This window comes from Crocuta crocuta, unplaced genomic scaffold (assembly GCF_008692635.1).
Source record: "Crocuta crocuta isolate KB4526 unplaced genomic scaffold, BGI_CrCroc_1.0 scaffold170, whole genome shotgun sequence".
NCBI lineage: Eukaryota > Metazoa > Chordata > Mammalia > Carnivora > Hyaenidae > Crocuta > Crocuta crocuta.
In genome coordinates this window covers 144,187-169,462 of record NW_027527853.1, presented here as the reverse complement: position 1 = coordinate 169,462, position 25,276 = coordinate 144,187, and the positions used below count along the sequence as shown (strand labels likewise).

The 25,276-nt window shown below is 43.4% G+C and overlaps 1 protein-coding gene across 1 annotated transcript; it reads right to left on the bottom strand.

Moving 5' to 3' along the window:
• Window positions 1-309: 309 nt before the first annotated feature.
• On the bottom strand, window positions 310-22,953 carry CPN1 (carboxypeptidase N subunit 1). Its single transcript, XM_077780488.1, has 9 exons — window positions 22,731-22,953; window positions 20,003-20,199; window positions 15,355-15,510; window positions 12,199-12,381; window positions 10,764-10,875; window positions 8,066-8,205; window positions 6,763-6,862; window positions 3,380-3,498; window positions 310-577 (listed from the first exon to the last, which is right to left on the bottom strand). Exons 1-9 carry the CDS (start codon window positions 22,951-22,953, stop codon window positions 464-466), a joined length of 1,344 nt encoding a protein of 447 aa, XP_077636614.1. The 3' UTR covers window positions 310-463.
• Window positions 22,954-25,276: the final 2,323 nt, after the last annotated feature.

Here is a 25,276-nt window from a genome sequence, read left to right as displayed (position 1 = left end):
TTTCAGAAGACTTGGTCCCCTGGTCTTGCTATGGGAACAACATCAGTGGCGAAACATCTCAGCCCTTCAGCCATTCATTCAGAGGTCTCCCTTGAGCACCTGCTATGTTGTAGGCTTGGTGCTAGACTCCGGAGGCATAGCGGCCAGTTAGCCTGAGCCAGTCTCCCGATGTAGCGCGGACCAGCATGGAGCCTTCTGGACCCACACCATAGCCCCAGAATCGGGAAAGCTTACTGAGTCCCGCTGACTGCGTGCACTCCTGCATCAGAGGGCTGACCCCGGGAACAGAGACCATTCGGGCTTGTCGTGAACATGTTTATATTTAAATATGTCCCAGATAATAAAATAGAAAGCATGTTTCATCTGACGGGAGGGCAGGAACAAGCCTTTCTAACAGTCGCCCTAGCGCTGTGGCTTTCAGGCAGGGACTCTCTGGGGCCACTTCACCTCCGGATCCCAGGTCCTAGCTGTCCCAGGGCTGCGCTTTCTTTGGTAAGACTCTGCCTCCGTGCCCTGGGCTGGGAACTCTCCTCGTAGGGGCTGCCTGAGGGACGCTTCTCTTGAGATGGAAGTTCACCTGGAAGAAAGAGAGACGCAGCTAGGTGGGGAGAGGGGCCGGTTTTCTGTTTCCTGGAACTGGAACTGGGGAAGAACCTGTCTGGACCTGGTTCTCCCACACCCCCAGGTCCTGAGGGTGGGGCACGAAGCAGCACTGGCACAGCAGCGAGCCACGCCATGGCAGCACCAAGGCGCCCGGCTTGCCTGACGCCGCCAAGAGGAGGAAGAGTCACTGGCGATAACACGGGGTGTACCTGGATGAACTTAATTATTAGAAGAAAATGACATGTACACCTCAAACCACAATTTCGCTGATACTGTTGCTCAGGACAAGAGCTATGACGGACGGTCCTGTACTGATCCCCTTCATGCCGTGGGGTGAATCACCGGTGCTGTGCTCGGGCACGCCAGGGAAGACCTCACGTCTTCGGATCTGAACCTGCTGCCTAACTGCTTGAAAATACAGATCGTGGGAATGATAGATGATTCATATGAATTCTTAAATTCCACACTTCCGTGTGCAGTGAATGCGTCCTGTCCGGCACGACCCTCTGGCCAGGGCCGCAGCTGTGAAGCCGCCTCAGACTGACATTGTGGGTCTGCAGGCTGTGGAACCTTCCCAGGAGGCGGGAGTGGCACAGTGTTCTAACCACACTCCCCTGAGGGATCCTTGGCTTCCAGGCCTTGGAACAGTCTGGGCCACTGAGGCCAGCTGGGAGTTGAAAACATGCACGCAAGCTCTCCACGGGGTCATTTTCCGCCCCTTCCACGCAAACCCACAGCCAGGGATTCTGCCAGTTCCACAAAGTAGAGGAAATCAGAGCTAATTACATCATTACCATTTCATATATAGTAATTTAGAGATCTAGGAAAAAGAGAGACAGACAGAGAGACAGAGACAGACAGTGGGGGGGGGAGTAAAATAAGGGAAGGGCAGGCGAGGGAAGGAGCTGACCTCTGGCAGGCTGTGGGGAAGCAAAGAGGACACAGGACTGTGGGAGATAAGTGAACAGTCTTCACTGTAACGTGAAAACCCTCCAGTAAATCCTCTTTTTTCTTTTTTCTTCCCTTGGCCAGATGGATCTCCGTTTAGAAAAATGGAAAGAGGGAGAGGCTCTACGGTGATCAGCAAACGGTTTTTAGTTGTTTTTCCATTTGGGAATCATGTCCCAAAGACAACTTTTTTCCCTTCTGGGTTATATGTGACACAATGATGGGCTATGTTAATTTACTGAAAGGCTGTATCACAAAGGAAGTGACCTCTTTTGAGGTAGAGTGTATTACTTAAGAGGCTTTGCAGTCGTTTGCACCTGGCATTGAAGAGGGCTTGTCACCCAGGGCTTCCGCCTGCGGCTGCCTATCAACCAACCATTTGACTTTGGGGAAGAACAAGAAAAAGGCCAGAGGTGGGGGTGGGGGGGAAGAATGCTGGCTGGGAAACTGGGGCCAGGCAACAGGCTGCCGTGGGAGCTGCCGATCTGCAAGTGGAGGTGGTTTATAACATGCAGGAGCTAGGACTAGCGGGCCGAGAGGGGAAAGGGGGAACTATCTAGAAACTTCAGAGGACTTTTCAGAGGATGTAAAGAACCTGGATCCTTGTGTTAAAACCTGGGTTATGCACACAGGCTGTGATTTAGCATGATGTCTCGCAGCACACTAAGAGGGCAGCCCCGAAAGCCCAAGAGAGGTGCCGACGGGGGCTCCACTCACTCACTGGGTGACATTGGGCACATTTCTTCTCAAAGTTTCATTTTCCTTGGCCATAAATTACAGGAAGACTTACGTGTCCCTGACAGGGTTGCTAAGGTTAAATGAGATAGTTCAGGAAAGCTCTCATATAGTGTCTCATACATAGGAACCATTCAGTAAATAGCACCTATAATTGTATTGAAGACAGCAAGCAACTTAATCACAGAGTCAACAGAGAAAGGGGTTAGAGGGTCTGCTGGGGTCTAGGGTGGTACCCAGAAGGAACTAGACAGAGCGAGGAGGCCCTAGAGAAGAGCAGACTTGTGAGGGAACAAGGTCTGTAGGTGCTCATTAAATAGACCTGCTTCATTACCTCTTCCTCATTAGAGAAATCTGAGGACTAGTGTCCATGACCTCTAAGCTTCTTCAGCTCTGGGATCCTAATCTAATTATGACCAAAGCTGAAAAGGTCCAGGCGGTAGGTCAAAAACGTTCCTTGCTTCTTGTCTTACCTATAAAAGACAGCTGTGGCCAGCTGAATACCAGAGAGGAGCTCGCTCTTTTGCCAAGGCGAGAGGAAAGCAAGACTGTCTGGCACACGGGCACCAGGAGGGGGCAGAGTGCCATCTGGTGGTAGTCCCAGCTGATGGCACAGAGCAGGCAACCCAAGGGAGTCCATATGGGCAAGGTCTCCAGGATTATAAACGAGCATTTGTTGAGCACTTTCTATGTGGAAGTCACTGTACTAAGTGCTTTACGTGAGCTTTCTCATTCCAACCTCTTACAAAGCAGGTACTATTTGCACCAACTTACAGAGGAAGAAACTGAGCAAGAATGATTAGGTCACTTGTCCAAGGTCTGTGGACAGAAGAAGATAGTGCTTTTTAGATGAAGATAGTGCTTTTCATCACTGTGCTATGTGAAACAGAAGAAAGAGAAGAAGCCAAAAGGAAGTGGGGAAAGACATAATAGGAGAAATGACAGAAGAAAAAAAAAAAGCATATGAGAGCAATGAATTTTTTTTTTTAAGTGGAAGAGGGAAGCTTGGCAGAGATTAGAACCATGTGATAGGTTGTTTGTGACTTTGTGTAAGTGATCTTTACGGAGCTCTGCGAACATCAGCCTAACTCACCAGTTTTGGTTCCCCAGGACCCACGGTCACGGTCAATGTCTCTGGGTCGAACCCAGGTGCTGTGGCGGTGACAGTGTAGGTACCTGGAAGCAGCAGCCGGAAGTAATCACCATGGTCACCTAAAAGTTACAAGAATAGAACTCTGCGGATTAGAAATCTGCCCTTTGGGGCCTTGATAAGACAAATGATCTGAGGGTTGTAGCTGACCACAAGCTTGATTTTTTTTTAATAGCATGATGAAACTGGCTAAGATCTAAAAGAATCTTAGGGTATTTTATGTAACAAGAGCATGGGCTTCTCAGTTCACGGGAATTAGAAGTTTCAATGTACTCTGTACTGAGAGTATTGTGTTTAATTCTAGACTCTATATTTTTAAAACAAACTCATGTCCAGTAAAGGGTCACTAGGAGAAAGGCTGAAAGATCTATGATTATTTTGGGTAGTAAAGAAACTACATGAGACTTCTGTTTCAATGTTTGAAAAGCCACTGTAAAGAAAAAAATACCTAAAAAAATTAAAATGAGAACTATGAGTTTAAATTTTTTTAATGTTTTTAATTTATTTCTGAGAGAGAGAGAGAGAGCGTGCGAGCAGGGGAGGGTCAGACAGAGGGGAAGATACAGAATCTGAAGCAGGTTCCAGGCTCTGAGCTAGCCGTCAGCACGAACCATGTGATCATGGCCTGAGCTGAAGTCAGACGCTTAACCAACTGAGCCACCCAGGCGCCCCAAGAACTATGAGTTTAAATTATAGGAGGAAGATTTTGCTAGAAAGCAGCAAAACAGCTGTGACAAACAGAATTATTGAAAAAGAAATGGCTTTATGAAATTGTGAGCACTTAAACAGAGACTGAGTGTCCCTGGAAAACCTACACAGTTGTGCAGTGCACAACCTGCACTGATGGACATGGTCTTGCACTAATGCACAGGATAGCCCTGGGTTAGAAAAACAGCTGTCAGTGGTGTTGTATGTGTGTAATCTTATATTGAGTCAGAGGGCTAGACTAAATGACCACTGTAAGTCTGATTTTGAGAATCCTATTTTTAATATTTCTTCCATCACCTTCTAAAGGGGAAAATAAAATTCAAAAGAAAGCCTATTTTTCTATGGCAGGGATATAGCATTTTGGCTAATGACTGTGTATCTTTTTAGAATCAATTGTGACCATGCCTTTAACATTTCTTTTAAGCGTACAGCAAGGCACAACTGAAATAATAAATGCAATTAAGAATGAGACAGAGGCATCTGGGTGGCTCAGTCAGTTAAGCTTCCAACTCTTGATTTCTGCTCAGGTCATGATCATGAGTTTGATCCCCACACTGGGCTCCATGCTGGGCTGCTTAAGATTCTCCCTCTTTCTCTGCCTCTCCCCCCATCTCTCTCTCAAAAATTAAATAAAATAAAAAATAAGTTTAAAAAAGAATGAGACATACAATAAATAATAAGGAAGTATCTTGTCTGCTCCCCTATTCAATGCCTGTAATTTTTTTTTAAATACTTAGCAAAAGCAGTGAGTTATAAAGCATATGTTGAATAGTGTAAGTTATACCCCAAGGGCTGTCATTTTCTTAACTGGGAGCTTACACCCAGGAATCGTTAGCTAGCATTGTATCAGAAAGGCCCAATTCCAGACACAGCTATGACAAGGGCTTCAGCTATCTTTCTCTGTAATCAATACTAGATGCTTTTAAAAGCAGCATAATGAATGTTGGCAATGAGTATTTTCAGTGGTGATATGAGTAATTTGTTAACTTAGCATAGTGAGTGTTGGAAGTGGGCTCTTATTGGTGGAATTAGTAGTATTCAATATGTGGTGATTGGCTGGAACATTTCAGAGACTTTCCCTGTCTGTGCATAGGGTATGAAAATCTAGCAAGCCCTGAAGTTCTGAAGGATGCCCAAGGTTTGATCCCTAAACTCGGGTTCAGCCACTGGTATGAGGGTTCTGGTTGTCTAATGCTTGACTATGAGGCTACAGAATCTTGCCTTTAGAATCCTACTTTTGCCTTGAATGAACCTTTCATATAAGATGTGTTGGGATCGCCTTCACTAACACTAGTTATTTCCTTTAAGTTGAGATTTCATCCAGTTTAAATAGAATGAAAGTCTGAACTCTAGGATGCCTGTGTGGTCATAAGTGTTGGTGTGGTAAAATATGGCCTTGCTCGTATCGAGGTTGTGGGAGGTAGGCAAATTTTACCCATCCCTGATCATTGGTAGCTACTGTTCTACCTTATAACCAAAACAAACACAGGAAGGAAGGAAGAAAAGAGGGACAGAAAGAAGAAAGAGAGAGAGAGAAGAAGAAAGAGAGAGAGAGAGAAGGAAAGGAAAGAAAGAAAGAAAGAAAGAAAGAAAGAAAGAAAGAAAGAAAGAAAGAAAGAAAGAAAGGAAGGAAGGAAGAAGAGGAAAGGAAGAAAGAAAAGGAAGGAAGGAAGGAAGGAAGGAAGAAAAGAGGGACAGAAAGAAGAAAGAGAGAGAGAGAGAAGGAAAGAAAAGAAAGAAAGAAAGAAAGAAAGAAAGAAAGAAAGAAAGAAAGAAAGAAAGACAGAAAGAAAGAAAGAAAGAAGAGGAAAGAAAGAAAGAAAAGGAAGGAAGGAAGGAAGGAAAAGAAAGGAAGACAGACAGACAGACAGACAGAAAGACCTAAGAGTTGTGCATGATCACTTTTGGCCAGGAGCAATTTACAACACGTGGCCATGAGATATTCTGCGCCATTTCTGAGGTTCCAGCTTGGTTCCAAGAAGATCTGCCTCTGCCATCACTGTCCCCCTGCAGCAAGGCCATAGAATGCATCTCACTAACTTTTCCCGGGATGGAAGTGAAGTGAAATGCCTGGCTCAGGAACAAGACTAAACATCAGTTTGATAGTCCTTTTTTTGAGACCCCATTTCACACTAGTACATGAGCTATCAACCTCAAACCCAGAAAACACCTCTAACGTGTATGAAGCAGTGACTCCTGAATGGTGGGACAGAAATTACATCTTCCTTATCTGGGCCTCTTAGTTCCCTGTCTCCGTTTCTTTTTCTTTTTTTTTAAGTTTTCTTTTTATTTATTTTGCAAGAGAGAAGGAGAGCAAGCAGGGGAGGGGCAGCGCAAGAGGGACACAGAATCCCAAGCAGGCTCTGTGCTGACAGCAGGGCTCAAACCCACAAACACTGAGATCATGACCTGAACTGAAATCAAGAGCCAATGCTTAACTGACTGAGCCACCCAGGTGCCCCTGTCACCATTTCTATCATCTTTTCTTCCTCCTGTCCCCATGGGTCCTTGACACCCCTGCTAGTCTCGCTGGCTTACAAATTGGCCTCCTGATCATGCTGAAAAAAGGTGAGGACGTGAAGGCTTCTCTCACACTCCACCAAGCAGTGGCCACCTACCCGAAGTGACATCATGGTTAATTCCGTGAACAGAAATGACAGCCTCCGCAAGGTTATTATAATTCTCATCAAGCACCATTCCCTTGATGCCCTGGTGTACCTGTAGGAACGTGTACAGTGCACAGTTAGGACCATAAAACAGGTGTCCAGTGTTGGGGAGTCCTCAAAGCCCTTTCTCATACATTTTTGCATTTGATCTTCACAAAGATTATGGTAACAGCCCCTTCATTAACTGGTCTCTCTGACTTCCTGTTCCCGACAATCTCTTCTCAACCGAGCAGTCAAAGTGACCCCTATGAAAATCTAAGGCAAATCACAACACAAGTCTACTCTCCGTCTCTATGGATTTGACTCCTCTTGACACCTCATGTAAGTAAAATTATACAATAGTTGTCTTCTTGTGACTGGCTTATTTCGCTTTGCCTGATGTCCTCAGAGTTCATTCATGTTGTGGCATGTCTCAGAATTCCCTTCTTTTTTAAGGCTGAAGAATATTCCATTTTATGTCCCTACCATATTTCATTGATCCATTCATCCATCAATGGATACTTGGGCTGCAACCTGGGTTGCTGTTACCCTTTAGCTGTTGTGAATAATGCTGATATTAACAAAGGTGTGCAACTATCTCTTTGAGATCCTGCTCTCAGTTCTTTTGGATATATGTCCAGAGCTGGGATTGTTGGATCATGGAAGCTATTCTATTTGTAATTTTTGAGGAACCACATACTGTTCTTCATAGTTCCAATTCTCCACATCCTTACCAATGCTTGTTACTGTCTGTCTTTTACTGTATAGAAGCCACCCTAGTGAGTGTGAAGAGGTATCTTATTGTGTAATTGATTTGCATTTCCCTAACAGCTGCTTGCTGGGGGCCTAGCGCTTCCTGATGTGCCTCACCAGGGAGTCCCTTCTCCCCTAGACAGCTGTATGACCCTCTCCCTCACCTCCTTTGTGTCTGTTTCAATTCATTTTCTCTGTAAGGCCTTCTTCACTGCATTTTGCATCTACCATGTTATAAAATGTACTTTATTATTTTGTTTATTGTCGGTCTCTACTAACTAAAATATAAGCTATATGTGGGCAGGGATATTTGTTTGCCCATAATCCTCAGCATATAGTACTGTTTCTGACAGATAATTGTGCTCAATAATGTTGAGTGAATAAATGGGCTCTGTGGAAGCAGCCCAGATGTCCTGTATGGAATCAAAGCAGAGGTCAGAACTGAGCCTCACAAAAACCCTTGCCTGCCATCAGAAAACACGTCTCTTTCTGTAACCAGGAAAGTTAAAGAATGGGATTTTACCTGTTCCAAGAATTGGATTAGGGCTTCCCGATTACCCAGCCACTCGCGCTGTAATTCCTCTTGGCGGGGAAACTTGTCACAGCTCAGTTCCAGAGTGATTTCAAAACAGTTGGTGTGGAGATAGTTAAAGTCTTGCATTCCTGAGGGAGAGAGGGTGATGGCGGATCTGCAGAACCAGGATCCCACTAATGCCCCGCCTCAACTTTCTCTTTCTTAATTTTTTTAACGTTTATTTATTTTTGAGAAAGAAAGACAGAGCAAGAGCAGGGGAGGGGCAGAGAGAGAGAGGGAGACACAGAATCTGAAGCAGGCTCCAGGCTCTGAGATGTTAGCACAGAGCCCAACACGGGGCTCAAACCTGCAAACTGTGAGATTATGACCTGAGCTGAAGTTGGACAATTAACTGGCTGAGCCACACTGGCACTCCCCACCTCCACTCTCCTTAACTGCGATTTCTCCACCACTACCACCACCTCACCACTCTGTGACCTTCTATTATACCTCTTGATCTCCATTTATTTTTCTCCTCCATAAAATCTTTCCCCAATTTCCCAGTTTTCTCTCTTCATAAATGCCCATTATGTCATCTCCATCCTCTCCTCTTCCCCATCTCAATGCTTAAATTCACTCCTGACCTTCTTAGCATTTCCAAAGTCTGCTTGGTAGTAATGCCTTGATATTGGACTACACCCGTGCTGCTTCCGGGGGTACAGATCTTCTCTCTGGGTGATGGTGTTCTTCAGACCTTGGAGCTGAGATACCTTGTTTTCACAGCCCTCCTCCTGTCTGAGAATGCTGCACTAACCTGAGAGCAGTTAACTCAGAAACACAGGCCCTCGAAAAAGCATAAGGCAGCTGTAGTTTTCTTCCATCAATGTTTGTCTGCTTCTATCTTCTATATTAATCAGTTGAATCAATGATTCTTTAGTATGTTCCTGATTATTAGGTGTATATATCACAAATGTGTTTAGGTTAAAAACTAGTCATTTAATCAATTTTCACCTGCTCTGAGCTGATAAACATAAGCAGCTGTTATAGAAAGAATGGAGAAATTGAAGAACAACTGTGACCTCTTACACTGGATCTCTCTCTGCATCAGAATAATCTAGAAGGCTGTGCCCAGACTAATGCAGGTTGCTGAGCCTTAGCCCAAGTTTCAGTAGGTACGGGGTGAGGCCCTCCTAACCTGCAGTTCTAACAAGTTCCCAGCTGACGTCAATGATGCTCGTCCAGAGACCACACTGTTGGAACAATCATTTTAATGAACGGAATAACCTTGGAATTGTTATCAGTTTATTTTGGGAAGCATAGACCATGCTTTCTTAGATGATGGGAAAGGGGAGGGAAAAACAAATACAATTTGGAAAAGTATATTTGAAATTTTAAATTGTGTATGGGGTACCTATTGCTTCCTTAAGGCAAACTAAAAAAAAAAATAATAAAGCTCAACAAAATCTTCTTACCTTGTGTATAAGCAGGTTGTCGGCCACAGAAGTCTACCACTTCCCAGTACATGGTGACTCCCTAACCTTCCTCCTCCCCACTTTCCATAGAACCAGCCATCAGCTCAGTCCTTACCAGTGAGCTTTCTGTTATCTGGGCTCTGTCCAGGTCAGATTTAAAAGGATGGGAGAGACAGCTGCTAAAACGTGATACCTAAAAGAACCTGGCTTCCTGCTTCAGTCTCTTCCCTATCTTTAGGGTCTCCATCTACCAAAGGTTCATAAATAGACCTGTCACCCCTCAGGGATGAGGAAGGCCCAGAGAACAGAGAGAGAAGCCTCTTGCTCAAGGTTTCTGCTATGCTGTCAATGGCCTGTGTCCATGGCAAAGTCCAGCTCAGAGGAGATGGGCAGACAGGGTACAGAGAGCACGCATCACAGGAACTGTTGGCACCCAGGCCAGCGCCTTGGGTCATCTGTTGCTATGTGAGGCATACCTCCATGCTACTTAGAAAAGACCCTAACATCTAGAAGCCACCCATTTCCAAATGCTTTATATACATTGTTTTATTGAATGTTCACATCAAAATTACAATGCAAGTATTGTGATTCTTAAAGTACAGATGAGAAACCAAGGCAGAGAGGTTATTACCCTGAAGCCCCATAACTGGTAAATGGGCAAGCTGGGTTTCAACTCAGTGTACCCTTACAGCCATACGTTTAACCACTTGACTACACTATTTCCCTCCCATGCCCTAATCTATTCTGTAAACCACTGGTTTTAAAGGACCACAAGGTGTGACACCTGGGTGGCTCAGTTGGTCGAGCGCCTGACTCTTGATTTCATCTCAGGTCATGATCTCAAGGCTATGGGACTGAGCCTTGGGTCAAGCCCCACATCCAGCCCTGCACCGGGTTCCACACTGAGCATGGAGCCTGCTTGGGATTCTCTCTCTTTCCCTCTGCACCTCTCCCCTATGCGTGTGCTCTCTCTCTCTCAAATAAAACAAACAAACAAACAAATAAATAAATAAATAAAAATAATAAAGGACAACAAGGTGTCCCTACCCTCATTTTAAAGCATCAGAACATGACATTAAGTGCCAACTTAAGACTTCTCCATTGCTCAGATCTCTACTTGAATGCAAAATTCTATACTATTCTTGCTGTTTCCCTGAGAAAAAATGATAATTTAGAAGGGATGAGCCCCATTCCACCCCAGCTTGCAGCACTGCTGTCCCCAGGACTCCTCTTACCCTTGCTGAGAGAATACCAGGAAGCCCCATTGGTGATGCCGTCCGGGAAGTAATCCCCACAGTTCCATCCCTGGTGCATCCATCCATGTGCGTAGGAGTACACCTTGGCCAGCTGGGGGTCAAGCAGGTGGAGAACGACCTGAGTGCTCCCAACTCCTACGGCAGTGCTCACACTCAGAAGTAGGGTGATACCACGAAACCCCATACTATGTAAACAGCTCATTACTTGATTTAGTGAAAGAAAATACCAGCGGGCATAGGGAAATGGTGTGTGTGTGTGTGTGTGTGTGTGTGTGTGTGTGTCTGTGTGTGTGTGTGTCTGTGTGTTGGACTAGAGTTAGGAGAACTGTGTTCTGATTTTTCCACTCTCCTGGGGATAAGTTTCAAGTGCAAAGTGAGGGGTGACACCAGATGACATATAAGCTCCCTTCTAGGTGTACCATTTTCTAGCTGAATTTTATAAAAGAAAACAAGGAGCAAGTAAAATAGGCCTTCACTATGAGAAGAATTACAGTAGAACTCCCTTACCCATGGTTTCACTTGCCATGGTTTCCATTACTTGTGGTCAACTCGGGTCAGGAAGCAGATGATCCTCCTTCTGACTATATGTCAGAGGGTCAGTAGTAGCCTAATGCTAGGTCACAATGCCAATGTCATTCCCCTGACTTTATCTCACCAGGTAGACATTTTATCGTCTCATATCATCACAAGAAAGGTGAGTATAGCACAGTAAGATGTTTTGAGAGAAATTCATTTAACTTTTATGATAACTTTCATGTAACTAATATTCTATTATACCATTCACATAACTTTTATTATAGTATATTGTTATGACTGCTGTATTTTATTATTACTTATTATTGTTAATCTCTTACTGTGCCTAATTTGCAAGTTAAACTTTATCGCAGGAATGTATAGGGAAAAATTATACATAGGGTTCAGTACTACTTGCAGTTTCAGGCAGTCACTGGGGGCCTTGGAACGGACCCCCCATGGATAAGGGGGACTAATGTATGTACTAGGGGTGAGAGGTGTGTGTTGGGAGATGAGGAATATATGCGGAATCTCTACACTTTCCTTTTAGTACTACTTTATAACAGTGGGAAAAAATGAGATTACTGGAGAAAGTTATAATAATATATTAGCTTTGCAAAGCAATAACTGGTATTATTCTCTATGGAATTCATTAATTGATGAATTAATAATTAATGTTAATTATTTGTATTCATTATATGTTACTACTAATATATTAACTATAAAATAATCTCTTGATTTTATTCTCTTGCTGCTTGGAACTATTAGGTAAACCTTTTTCATGCACATAGTCTATTTTTTACTAATATAGTCATATTACCATAACCTTGTAAATCAGACCCCTTAAATCCTCTCCTGAGTCCCACGTTCCTCTGGCTGAACAAGCTGCCATTCTGCATACCTTCTGGAAAAGCTTGTCATCGGGCGTGGGGGTACTGGCAGTGCGGCGCATGCCTCGGACCCGATGCTCGAAGGACTTGTCATATGGGTAATTGGCCACCACGGCTCCTCCGTGGAGATTGGCCGAAAGGACAAAGTTGAAGGAGCGGATCCAGTGGATCACAGCTTCAGTCTCGGGTTCCACCTGTGGAGAGATGAGGGTCTAGCAGTGGAGCTGCAACGGGAGGTGGCAGACGGCCGTCCATAGAGGTTTGTCAGGAAGTGGCCTGAGAGGATAGTACGTCTGAATAAAACAGTGTCCTCCTGGTTATGAGAAAAGGAGATGGGGAAACTCTGGTCTTTTGCATAATGGTTTAAACAATTTAAGTGGAACAATGCCTGGATGGTTCAGTCGGTTAAATCATCCAACTCCTGATTTCGGCTCAGGTCGTGATCTCATAGTTTGTGAGTTCATGCGAGCCCTGTGTCGGGCTCCATGCTGACGGTGTAGAGCCTGCTTGGGACCCTATCTCTCCCTCTCTCTCTCTGCCCCTCCCACTCATGCTCACTTGCTTTCTCTCTCTCTCTAAATAAACTTAAAAAAATAAAAATAAAAAATTAAGTGGATGGACTCTTTTTCAAAATGACATCGCATGTGGAATCCCAATATACAAAGTAGCTAAAGAGAGAGCATCTGGGGAGGTGAAACTATTGTATATGATACTGTGACAGCGGACAAATGCCACAGACCATAGAACGTACACCATGAACAGTGACCACTAATGTAAACTATGGACTTGGGTGATAATGATGGGCCAAGGTAGTTCATCAGTTGTAACAAATTATCACTCTGTTGGGGGATGTTAATAATGGGAAGCAGGGAGTACATGGGAACTCTGGACTTCCCCCTCAAGTTTGCTGGGAACCTAAAACTGCTCTAAAAAATAAAGTCTCTTATCAAGGACTTATCTCAGCAGGCACAACTCGCAGCTGCTGAGAAACTGAAAGTTCAAGATGAAGCTGTCTCAGACATTCGGGAAAACACACAGACTCCAACTGTACAAGAGCAGAGTGAAGAAGAGGTTGATGAAATAGGTGTGGAAATTAAGGACATAGACCCAGTCATGTCGCAAGTAAATGTGTCAAGAGCAAAAGCAGTCCCAGCCCTGGAGAACAACAGTAATGCCGTTGTAAATACTATTACGGAGTTAACAGTGTAGCCATCTGGAAACAAGAAACTTTTTTTGGTGTTTCAAAAGAATAGCTGCAGCTTGGCTTGAAATTTTATATTGTTTCTGTCATTAATAAGTTATGGCTTCTTGTAGGATGGGAAAAAATAAAGTCTATTGAGAGAGAGACAGAGACAGAGACAGAGACAGAAAGAAAGAGAGAAAGGTGTGAAGAGAGTGGAGAGCTGAGGGCCCCAGCTTGGCTTCTCTGACAACAAGGAAGGGGTTCTCTAATTTTCCCATTGCTCCAGCAGCTGCTGAAGCCCCTCTGCAGATATTTAGGGCTCTAGGAAATACATCTGGGAAGCATTGGTTTACAGTAATGATTTTCAACCTCCTCCTTACACCACCACATCTGCTGTAATGTTGACAAGAAGAACTCGCTCCTGTGGTCATATCCAAATTTCATAGGTCAGACATAGTGTGATAAGGGCCAGTCTTGGCTAAGTAGTTGAATTCCACACTCTCGATTGCATATTATGTTCCTAGTGAGTGATAGTATTTTAAAGAAAGCCTTGAATCTACTAGAATTTGCAGTATAGGTAAATAATTTAGTCTTTAGTGTTTTCCCTCCTCTCAGGACGGATTTGCTTAGAGGTCATGTGGTGTTAATGTGCTAATGGCTCCTCTTGGACCAACAGTCAGCTGCAACGGCCCTTTTCTTTGCCCTTCCTGAGGGACTGGATGAATAGGGTTGAGTGACGCCCGATCAGAATGGATATGATACCAAAGGCACCAGTCCCGCTCTGTGACCAGGGCTCAGATCCTTTGAAGCAGCCCTTTCTCCATGTCCTAAGCCACCATGCATCAGCATGAGGCCAGCTTCTCACTGCTCCTCTCCCATAAGGAGCAAGAAGACTTGCCTTTGTTCTTCTAAGATGGAGAAAAAGGAGCCAGTGGAAGTCTAATTACTATTAGCTCAATTACCTTATTTTAGTTGGATAGTTTAATAAATCAGGACATCCTTTGGGCTAGATATGCCAACTACTACAAGGTTACTTTTGACTTATTATTTAGTTGAGCCAAGGACATAGTTGCCATCTGAAATCTAAACTTGTCAGCATGACTTTTGCTTCATTTCCAAGGGGGAAAAAACTGAGACTATTCCTTCTGGAAACTCCCAATAGAAAGCCTTACATTTGCAATCTCTAAGTTTAAATATTCACAAATAGAACATTGAAATGTACCTTATACGGTGGAAGGAACAGGGTGGTGATGGGGATGCTCCGAGGATCACAGTGGTTATTCCCAGGAGCACTCTCATTACCATGGGTGGCATTCCAGGCCTCCAGGCCTGGGTGCATCAGCTGGGCTCTTCAGATTGAGACAGTAAGGGAAATGACAGTAAGGTAAAGCAGCCGAGAGTCAGACAGAAAGGGCAGGGGAAAACTGTAGGAGTGAGTTCCCTGAGCTTCCTTCTGTAGCTAATTGTTGGTGAGTACACAGTTCATCACATGTAAGAGAGATTTCTCTACAGAATGCTAGAATCTTCTTTTGACAGGATAGTCTGGTAGAAAGAATGTTGGCTTAGGAATCAGAAGGCCTGGGTTTTAATCCTGAGTCCACCAGTTACTAGCTGTATGAGTGTAAACCAGGGAAGGATCTCAGCCCTGCTTCGTGCATTCATTTCACAGCATTACAACAATCAGTGGAAACAGTGGCAAAGAAAGAATTTTGTAACATGGTAAAGCACCGCACAATGGTATCTATGATAACCGCTTTCACTTCACTAGCTTCACCACTAACATCAAACTGCTTGTGCTCCAGGAGGGCCTCTTTGCTGGGAGAGAAGAGATACAAAGAGGGGAAGATACAGTTCTTGCCGCTCTGCACAGATTAACAGAGTTGAGTGGATGCTTACTTCCTGCTTGTTTAATTGACCTGGAGATTGTGAGAAGAAATTCCAGAAGCTGATTTACCCCATTCGACATGCACATTTCCTCTCCTACCTGACTCTTCCAGTTGTCTGGGAGGGGCAAGTGGTGGTTAGGGCCTCCATGTCTCTCATTGTAGTAGATGTAGGTGTTGAGGTCAGGGAAGTTGCGGTTCAGGTCCACTCCGTTTGCATTGTTCCTGCCAACCAGGTATCCAGAAACGTCTGCGCCCTAGCAGGAAAATGTAGAAACGAGAAAGGAAGGTTTCAGGCTGGATCCTATATTTGAAGAACACTGCAGAGTTTTGGGGAGGGAGGGGGGCATTAATCTATCAAATGATGCAGCATTTTCTCCATTAATTCATCCAAAGTCCCAGTGGTGGGGTTCAAGTTTCCCTGTAAACCATGTGTCAATGGTAGAGATCCCAGGAGAAGCTCTGACAAGAGTAGGGTGTTTCAGGATAATGGGAACTGCTATTTTTAAAATATGGCTTTACTGAGGAGTAATTTACATACCATAAAATTCACCCATTTTATTGCACAGTTCAATGAATTCTAGTTCCTACTGACAAGAGTTGTACGAACATTGGCTTAATCAAACTCATGAGTATTTCTAACATCCCGAAAAGAGACCTCACACCCACTCAGTCATTCCTCATTCTTAGTCTGGCCCTAGTTTATCACTGTCTGTCTCCCTAGATTTGCCTTTTCTGGTCATTTCAGTAAGTGGGATCACACACTTCATGTTTGGCTTTTATCACTGGGCACAATGTTTTTTGAGGTTCCTCCATGTTGTAGCATGTGTCAGTATTTCATTCCTTTTTATTGTTGACTAGTATTCCATTATATGGATTTACTATACTTTGTGTACTTACCAGTTAATAGACTAGTAGTTTCCTAGGGCTGCTGAAACAAATTACACAGACTGGGTGGCCCATCACAACAGAAATGTATTCTCTCACAGTTCTGGAGGCTGAAATCAAGAGATCAGCAGGGTCATACGCTCCAAAGACCCTAGAAGAAGCTCCTTCTTTGTCTCTTCCAGACCCTAGTGGTTGCCAGCCATCCTTGACACACTCCTTGGCTTGTAGATGCATTGCTTCAATTTCTACTTCCATTTTCATAGCGTTTCTCCCTCATGGGTGTCTCTGTACAGATTTCTTTCTTCTTATAAGGACACCAGTCAGATTTGAGTTGGTCATCCCAATCCAGTATGATTGCACCTTAGCTTGACTGCATATGGAAAGACTCTATTTCCTAATAAAGTCACAGTCAGAGGCTCCAGGTTAGACACAAATTTTGGGGAGGGTACTATTCAACCCTGTCCATGGACATCTGGGTCATCTCCACTTTTTGGCTATTGTGAATGATGCTGCTATGAGCATTTGTGTACAAGTCTTTGTACAGATGTATGTTTTCATTTCTCTTGGGTAGACACCAACTAGTAGAACTACTTGGTCATAGCTGAAGTCTATATTTAACCTTTTCAGAAACTTCTAAACTGTTTCCAAAGCAGCTGCACCATGGAAAGCACTCCTACTCCTTTACTTTTTTAAATTTAGGATCCTTGTTTATCTTTCTTCTCAGCAATGCCAACCTCCTGGATCCCTTTATTTCCCTGCTCACACTTCAGATTGTTATCATTTATTTGGTCATGCATTCACTCATTCATCCATCCTTTTAGCCAATAAACATTTACTTAAGTGCTTCTCTACTCAGAGCCCTCTGAAAGACACTAGGAAAAGAGATAATGAGACATTATGCCTACCTTCTAGGAATTCATAATATGTACAGGTAGATATATATGTAAATAATTAAAATATATAAAGGGCCAGAATAGTGATATGCTCAAAGGCCTTCAGAAAACTGAAATGCCATCTACTGTTTTGTATGGCATTGGAGAAGGGGAGTGGTGTCCACAGGAGCCCCTGTGGATAGAGAGGGTGGAGCCCAAATTAGTAGCAGCTCCTGGAAGTGGGGTGAATGGATGGATGTGTGCAGCTAAACACTCACAGATGTACTACCATTTTCATATTTTAAAAATTTTTTATTGTCCTTAGATTTCTTTTTTTTTTTTCATGGCACTCTGCTCATATCTTATTCTTATATCTCATTCCCTACATTCACTTTGCTCTGGTGGAAAATATCTGTATAGTTTTTCAATTTGGAGTTTGATTTTTCACTTCTATGAGATAATGATTTTCATTACGCTTCCAGGAGTTTGTCACTACTTGCTCATTCATATCACTGTAGCTCATAACTGTCCATATTAACAGTTATATTAATTTACTTACGAGCCAATTTGTCACTCACATCAGGTCATTAGTCAGGCTGGCGGGTAAGGAGTTTCCTTAACAGAAAGTTCTCATCAATAGGGTAGGTAGTGTGTTTCTTTCCTATTCCTGTTGTAAAAAAATTACTACATACTTAGTGGTTTAAGACAACACAAGCTTATTATCTTATAGTTTTAGAGGTCAGAAGACTGAAATGGGTTTCATAAGACTAAAATAAAGGCACAAGCAAGGCTGTGTTCTTTTTGAGGACTCTAAGGGAATCTGTTTCCTGATTTTTCCAGCTTCTAGAGGCCACCCACATTCGTTGGCATGACATCTTCAAATCTCTCTGTGACCTTCTGCTTCCCTCTTCCATATCAAAGGACCCCTGTGACTGATTACACTGGACCCATCCAAATAATCCAGGATATTTTAAGGTCAGATGATTAGCTTATCTTAATTCCACTTGCAACCTTAATTCTCCCATGCCATGTAATAGAACATACGCACAGTTTCTAGGGATTACGATTTGGAAATCTGTGGTGGGGTGGAGGAAGGGGAGATTCTTCTGTTTTACCCACAGGTAGCTTTAAAGTCTGGTGGCCAGGCAGGTCTTCCCTGTATAGCTCTGCAGACAGGTTTCCTCTGGGTATGGCAGGTGGCTCTGGGAGTCTGAGAACCAGATCAGGCTTCTCTTGTGCTCAGGTTCAAGCTCTGCTCCCTCTGAGCAAGTACCCAGCAGGTGGGCCGAGGTGACTGGCTCCCCAGAGATGGTTCTAGGATTTACAGGGCTGTCAGGGATTTTCCCCACTTCCTCCCACCCCACCTCATTCCACAAGAGACATGGGCAAGTCTGAGGTCCTTTGGTTTCTGCACTGCAACATTGGGAAGGACCAATAGAAGGAAAGCAAGCAGGCTGGAGGTCTCCCCTACATCTCTTCCAAATTTTCCTGCTATTTTGGAAACTCAGGCCTTAAGACGTTAATGGGCACCTGTCTGATTTTTCAGTAGAGGAACAAAGCTTTCTTTTCTCATTTGATGAGTTGTGTTGGCAGGAAGCTGCAAGGGTCAAATTTGTGTTTCATTCAGCATCTTGGCTCCATTCCCTTCCCTGCCTCTACTGACCTCCCCAGCACTATTCTCAAGCAGGTTTAAAAAGTAGATGCCTCACGGTTCTACTTGAGCGGGATAGAGTGGTCAGATTCATGGAACCGGAGCGGAGGGTGGTTGCCAGGGGCTGGGAGGAGGAAGAAATGGGGAGTTACTAATGAAGGTACATAAAGTTTTGGTTGAACAGGATAAATAAGTTCTGGAGACTAGTTGTATGACACTGTACCTATAGTCAACAATACCATGTTGTACGCTAAAATTAAGAGCATAGAGTTCATCTTTGGTGTTCTTACCACAATAAAGTAATTTTTTTAAGTTAAGTAGTGAAATCTAGTCTTAAAAATGAAAAAAGTTTCAAGACTACCCCAAATAAACATATTTTTAAATTGGAAAAAAAAACCCTCTTTAATTTACAATCCCTCACCCCAAACCCCAAACAAACCAGGTTTAATTAAACACAGTTTTTAAAGGGACATATCCATTGTACCAGGAAGATGCCTGGCTTCACCCCTCCCTTCCCCACCACATTCTAATTCAGTAGATGAGGGTTTGGGGTGTGGAGACCTAGGAATTTATATTTCAAAAAATCTTCAGGTATGGTTCTAATGCACAGCCACACACACAAAATCATTGATTTAAAGTTAGGCACGTTGACATTCTGAATTTATGTCAGGAAATAAAGTAAAAGCCGATAGACCCCTGCAAAATGTAACTCCAAAATAAAGAATTAAAAGGCTGAGTACTATATTAGTAGAGGAAAAAGTTGTACATAAATATAGTAAAATATTCATTTAGCAATGCACACAAATGTCCAATCGCTATGGTGTACATCTGAAACAAATATAATATTGCATGTCAATTATACCTCAATTAAAAAAAAAGAAATATAACCAAATGCATGAAGAATCTAGAATTAGCCCCCGACTTCCCCATTCTCGGACAAGCTAGTTCTGTTTCCCTCCCCCACCCACGCACCCACTCCCAACGCAAATGGGAAGTGTAGGGTAGCAGGGAGAAGAGTATTTAGGGTTAGAAGCTAAAAAATAGAGGGAAGGAGGTCGGTTTTGCAAGAGCCCTTCACAGCTGGTTAGTACTTTCCAGTTTACAAAGCACTGTCACAGATATTGCCTCATTGATCCCCAAAACAAAACCGGGAGGTCTGCTGGAAGGGTGTGGAGGCAGCCCACGTTCACTGCTTAGGGCCGCAGTGCTGAAGGGGGTCTGCACACTGTGTTGTATCTCCACCGGCTTTTTCTCTAATGCACAGTGGCCTCAACAGCGGGACTGCGCTGACGCTTTTGCGGACTCCCCGGAGGGCTCTGGCCCCAGGGGGCTCGGTACCTGGGCGGCAGCCACCTCGTAGCCATCTGGGTTCATGGACGGCAGGATGTGAACGCGCGTGCCCTCCACCAGCCGCACGATGCGCTGGTTCCCGCTCCGGAACTCCTCGCACAGAAACTCCGCCAGCTGCAGCAGCAACTCGCGGCCCAGCACCTCGTTGCCGTGCATGTTCCCCACGTACTTGACTTCTGGTTCCACTGCAAGGGCGACAAGAACACGCAGGAAGAGAGGATGGGGAAAGCTGGCAAGCGGCAAGGATTCCTAGCCTTGCACAGGGATCTTTCCCTCTCTCTTCCCGTAATGAATAGATGAAAATTTTATGCTTCCATTGAGTCTTTTCCCGCGATCCCCGAGGCTCTTTTGAACAAATTGCAAATATAAATGCTACAGAAATCCATGCCATCGAGCCCCTTCTGTGTTCATTCCTCCTAATCTTCACAGAAAAGCTGTGAAGTAGGCACCATTAGCCACAGGATGAGGGAGGTATGGAAGCAGCTGAGTAACCTGTTGGAGATCACCTAGTTATTTAAGAAAATGGAGACCAAAGCCCAGATGCATTCACAGTAGCCTGATGCTTCTCAGAAACAAGTCTTTTCAGGGTAAGAATGGTGTTTTCCCAAGACCTGCTTGGGTTATGGCATAACAATTCCTAATCATCCCAGTTGAAAACTTAATTTTACAAACTTAAGTCAGACCATGTCACTCCTCTGCTTAAAACCCTCCAGTGGCTTCTCACTTCACTCTAAAAGCCGAAATCTTCACCCAGACTTGTAAGGCACGACCTGATCTCCTGCCCCGTATGCCTAGGCCCAGCCGTACTGCCCTGACCTTGCTTCCCAAGGCTGGCTCTGCTGGAGCCACAGGGGCCCCCTCGCTGCTCCTCACACCTGCAAGCCTGCTCCTGCCCTTCCCTCTGTCTGCAAACACTTTCCTCCTCAGTTACAGCGTGGCAGGGCCCATCACATGCTCAAAATTCACCTCAAAGGAGACGCTTTTCCTAAATAGCAACGACCCTCTCTCCTGCCGAGGGCATTCTCTATCTCTCTGTTAAAGGTTATTTTTCTCCATAGCACTTTGTTTTTTCATCTGACTTAATATGTACTTACTTAGTTACCCATTTGTTGCCAGTCTTACATGGCTAAAATTAAGGCCCCTGAGGGAGGTGTCTTTGTTTTATGTTTGTTGTATATTCAGAGTCTACAAAAGTGCTTACAGATACTGCGGATAATCAGTAATATTTGTGGAATGAATAACGAATGTATGAAAGGAATGAATGGATGAACAGTTAAGTTATAGGGAATCAGAGAAAAGAGAGATTAGCGAGGGGTTGAATAGTATGGAAAGGCTTAAAGGAGGCCTTGAATGCATGGCATGAGGGGCTGGCCCTAAAACTAGTACCCACAAGCTTCTTCAATGAACACACACCCCCAAAAGCACAGTGCTTTCTGTGCAAGTGTGGCTTCAAAGCAAAGTCCTTATCCTCATTTAATGGCATAGACTTCCTTGAGCCAGCGCCACTCCCCCATTAGCCTCCTCACTGGCCATGTAGCAATCTGAGGCTGTCACAGACAGGATCCACTGGGTGTGAGGTTGTCACTAAAGGATTTTAAGCAGGGGAGTGAGAGAGAGGATTATCTGAGTATTTGGGACAAGTATTTTGGCATCGGTGTGCTGAAGGGGAGTTTTAGAGAGTGGAGGCAGGTAGGAGTTGGAAGTCAGGAACCTAGTGTGATGATTAGGCAGGTTGTGATGATGTTAGGCTAGTGTGGGAGGTGTGGAAGTGGAAAGAAAGAGAGAGATTTGAAGGTGACAATGTGAAGGAGGAACGGACATAATTTGGATGCCACAGTTGTTCTAAGTCAAGAAGTGAGAAATTAGACACAACTCCAATGCCCATCATTCAATCAACAGTTAAATACAACCAAGCAATGAATATTCAGCAACAAAAATATGATGAAGAGGTACATTTACAGACATGGGTGCTACTTATGAAAGACAATGGAATGAGAAAAGCATTTCTAATATGATTCCATTTTTATTAAAAAATGTGTGTGGGGGGGTTGTTAAACATGCATACAAAAAGGTCTGGAAAGATATGCATCAATATATTAACAATGATCATCTGTGGATGGTAGGATTAGGGTGTGAGCTTTGTTTTTGTGTCCTTAACTAACTTCTATTTTAATCTAAACACTGATTGCTTTTATAATAGAAACAAACTAACAAAAAGTAATGCAGCACATAAAACTAATACCCAAGACCTCAAATTCTCTCCAGGATCCCATATACTATCACACTGCCATTCCCCAAAGAGATATCCTGAAACCCTTTGAGGCTTCCTGATGGAACTAGAAGAGCTGATTGTTTCTGCCTAAGTCTCCTGAAGCGCTGGTTAAAGATAGCATAACAAAAAGGAAGAAAGAAGCATAATGGGAGGGAAGGCAGGGGGATGGGATGGGAGGAGGGAAGGAGACTCACCTTTTAGCATTAAGGTCTTAAGCAAACAGAACCTCTAAAGGAGGAACAGACTAGAGCCTGAATTGGGGTTGTAGTTTCCCAGAGGCAGGGGCAATTTGAGGTCTCAGTGGGGAAATATTTAGCACAGATGGAGGAAGAGATACTTTATAGGTGGAGGGGTCCATGGACTTCCCCAGAAAACAACCCTGATTACTGGATTTCTCAGGGAAGGGTCCTGTCCCATACACTCCAAGAACTGCGCAGGGCTTACAGGGCTCGTGGATTCCAGGGTAGTCGCTGAATTCCAGCACATAGAGGTGTCTCCCCTTCACACTGCGCCCGATGCTGTAAATCCGCGTGATGTAGGGGCATTCGTTGTGCACCTTGTACAGCGTCCGCACAAGGTCATCATAGCGGTGGTGGCGAAAGGTCACTGGGGCAACCAACTTGAAGAGAAAGAGGAGGTGGAAGAAGACTGAGAGTAGGCCTGACATCTTGACGGGCTTTTTCAAAGAGACCCACTAAAATGGGCTCCACCTCTCCCAGCAACCAGTCAAAATCCAAGGGCCAAGATCCAGCTCTTCCTAGTTTCCCGCCAGTAAACACCAGTGCGACAGCACCTGGCAAGGTAGTTCAGAATTGTCGTGTTCAATGCTGGAAGTTATTTATGTAGCCCTGGAATAGCTCATCTCTCCTCCTCCATCTCTCTGATTTTCCTAATCCAGGGAAACCTTCTGAAAGGCTTTTGTACTCCCCCAGATTGGGTAGTTTCACTGATTCTGGCTTACTGGTTAACTGGACTGTAAACAGGCTTCAATAAATAGTTGCTTATAACCCTTTGATTCCCAGAGAATTTTGAGAAACTTGGCTTGTGCTTATTCCCTATATTACAATTTAAGGAGTTATTAGTTAGTTAGGAGTATTAGTTCAAATTCTCTGTCCATTTCAATGGACACTGCTGCTAGACTCTTTCTGAAGCACAACTCTGTCTTGTCCCCTTTCTCCTCAAAAATCTTTCAACAGTTACCATTGAGAAAATGAAAAGATGAGCCACAGGTCAGGAGGAAAATAACTACAATTAATAAATCCGATAATATATCCAGAATATATCAAGAACTCTTACAACACAATAATAAAACAACCCAATTTGAAAATGGGCAAAAGATTTGAATCGACATTTCACCAAAGTAGATATATGAAAAGCTAATATGTACACACATTTAAAGATGTTGACCATTATTGGTCATAAGGAAATACAACTTAACACCACAATAAGATATCACTTCACATCCACTAGAATGGCTATAATCAAAAAGTCACAATAACAAGTGTTGGTGAGAATAGGGAGAAACTGAGACTCTCCTATGGGAAAATAAATGTTGCAGCCACTTTGGAAAAACAATTTTGCAGTTTCCTAAAAGGTTTAGTATATACTTACTATACGACCCAGTAATTTTACTTCTACATATCTACCCAAGAGAAATGAAAACATACATCCACACAAAACTTGTACGTGAATGCTCACTGCAATATTATTCAAAACAGACAAAAAGTGGAAACAATACAAATGTCCATTAACTGGTGAATGGATAAAAAAAATATGGCATATCCAAAAAATGAAATATCATTTGACAGTAAAAAGGAATGAAGTACTGATATATTGTATAACATGGATGAACTTTAAAAGCATTATATTTGGTGAAAGAAGTCAGATACAAAAGATCATATAACCACATGTTATATGATCCAGTTAATATGAAATGTTTATAAAAGGCAAATTTATAGAGATACAAAGTAAATAAAAGGTTGCAGAGAGCTGGGAGTGGAAATGTAGAATGACTATAAGTGGGAAGAAGGTTTCTTTATAAGATATTAGAAGTATTCTAAAATTACATTGTACAACTCTGTAAATTTATTAAAATTCACCAAATTATGAATTTTATGGCCCCAAAGTTAACTATAAATTTACTATATAACCCAACAATTCCCAAGAAAACAAAGACTTGCACATAAGACTGTTCATAGCAGCCTTAATAATAATTGTGAAAAGGTTGAAACTACCCACATGGGCATTAACTGGTAAATAGATAAATCAAATGTGGTATATCCATATAATTGAATGCTTCAACGTGGATGGACTCCAAAAACACTATGCTAAGTGAAAGAACCCAACATGGAAAACCACATATTAAATTATTCTTTCTATGAATTGTTGTGCAAAAGTAAACCTACAGAAATAGAAAGCAAAATAGTGATTGCCTGGGGCTGGAGATGGGAACGGGGATTTACTGTAAATAGGCACGATGAATCTTGCTGGAGTGATGAGGATGTTCTAAAACTGGATCATGGTGATGATTGCACAACTCAGTAACTTTACTGGACATCACTGAATTGTACACTTAAAATGAGTGAATTTTATGGTATATAAATTATACCTATTTTCAAATAACAAAGTGTCCGTGGATCTTCATGCACTGCAATGTCAAACCCAAATGCCTCAGCCTGGTCCTCAAGTCCTTCCTACATGGCCCAAGTGTGACTTGTCATCCAGCCTCACCACACCGCTCACTGTCTTCTGAGCATGCCCTCTTCATCTGCCTTCCTGCTTTTGCTTGAGCTGTTTCTGCAGGTACCTCGACTCAGCTCTCAATCCTGGGTCTTCCTCACCTCCCCTTGCAATTGCTTCTACAATCAGTCTTTGTATTTCCCATTCTTACGGCTTTGCCTACTAATGTATTTACCCACTGTGTGTCTGTTGGGTGTTAGGATACGGTGCAGCCCCACTGACTTCCTAGTTCTGTCCTCCTGGATGATTGA

What these genes read in the sequence shown, in the direction of transcription:
- CPN1 (XM_077780488.1), bottom strand. Translation starts at nt 22,953, where the DNA reads ATGTCAGGCCTACTCTCAGTCTTCTTCCACCTCCTCTTTCTCTTCAAG. An exon ending in CCCTGGAATCCACGAGCCCT is followed by an intron (nt 20,200 to 22,730) that starts GTAAGCCCTGCG and finishes TCGCCCTTGCAG; the next exon opens with TGGAACCAGAAGTCAAGTAC. An exon ending in CTGGTATTCTCTCAGCAAGG is followed by an intron (nt 8,206 to 10,763) that starts GTAAGAGGAGTC and finishes TCTCTCCCTCAG; the next exon opens with GAATGCAAGACTTTAACTAT.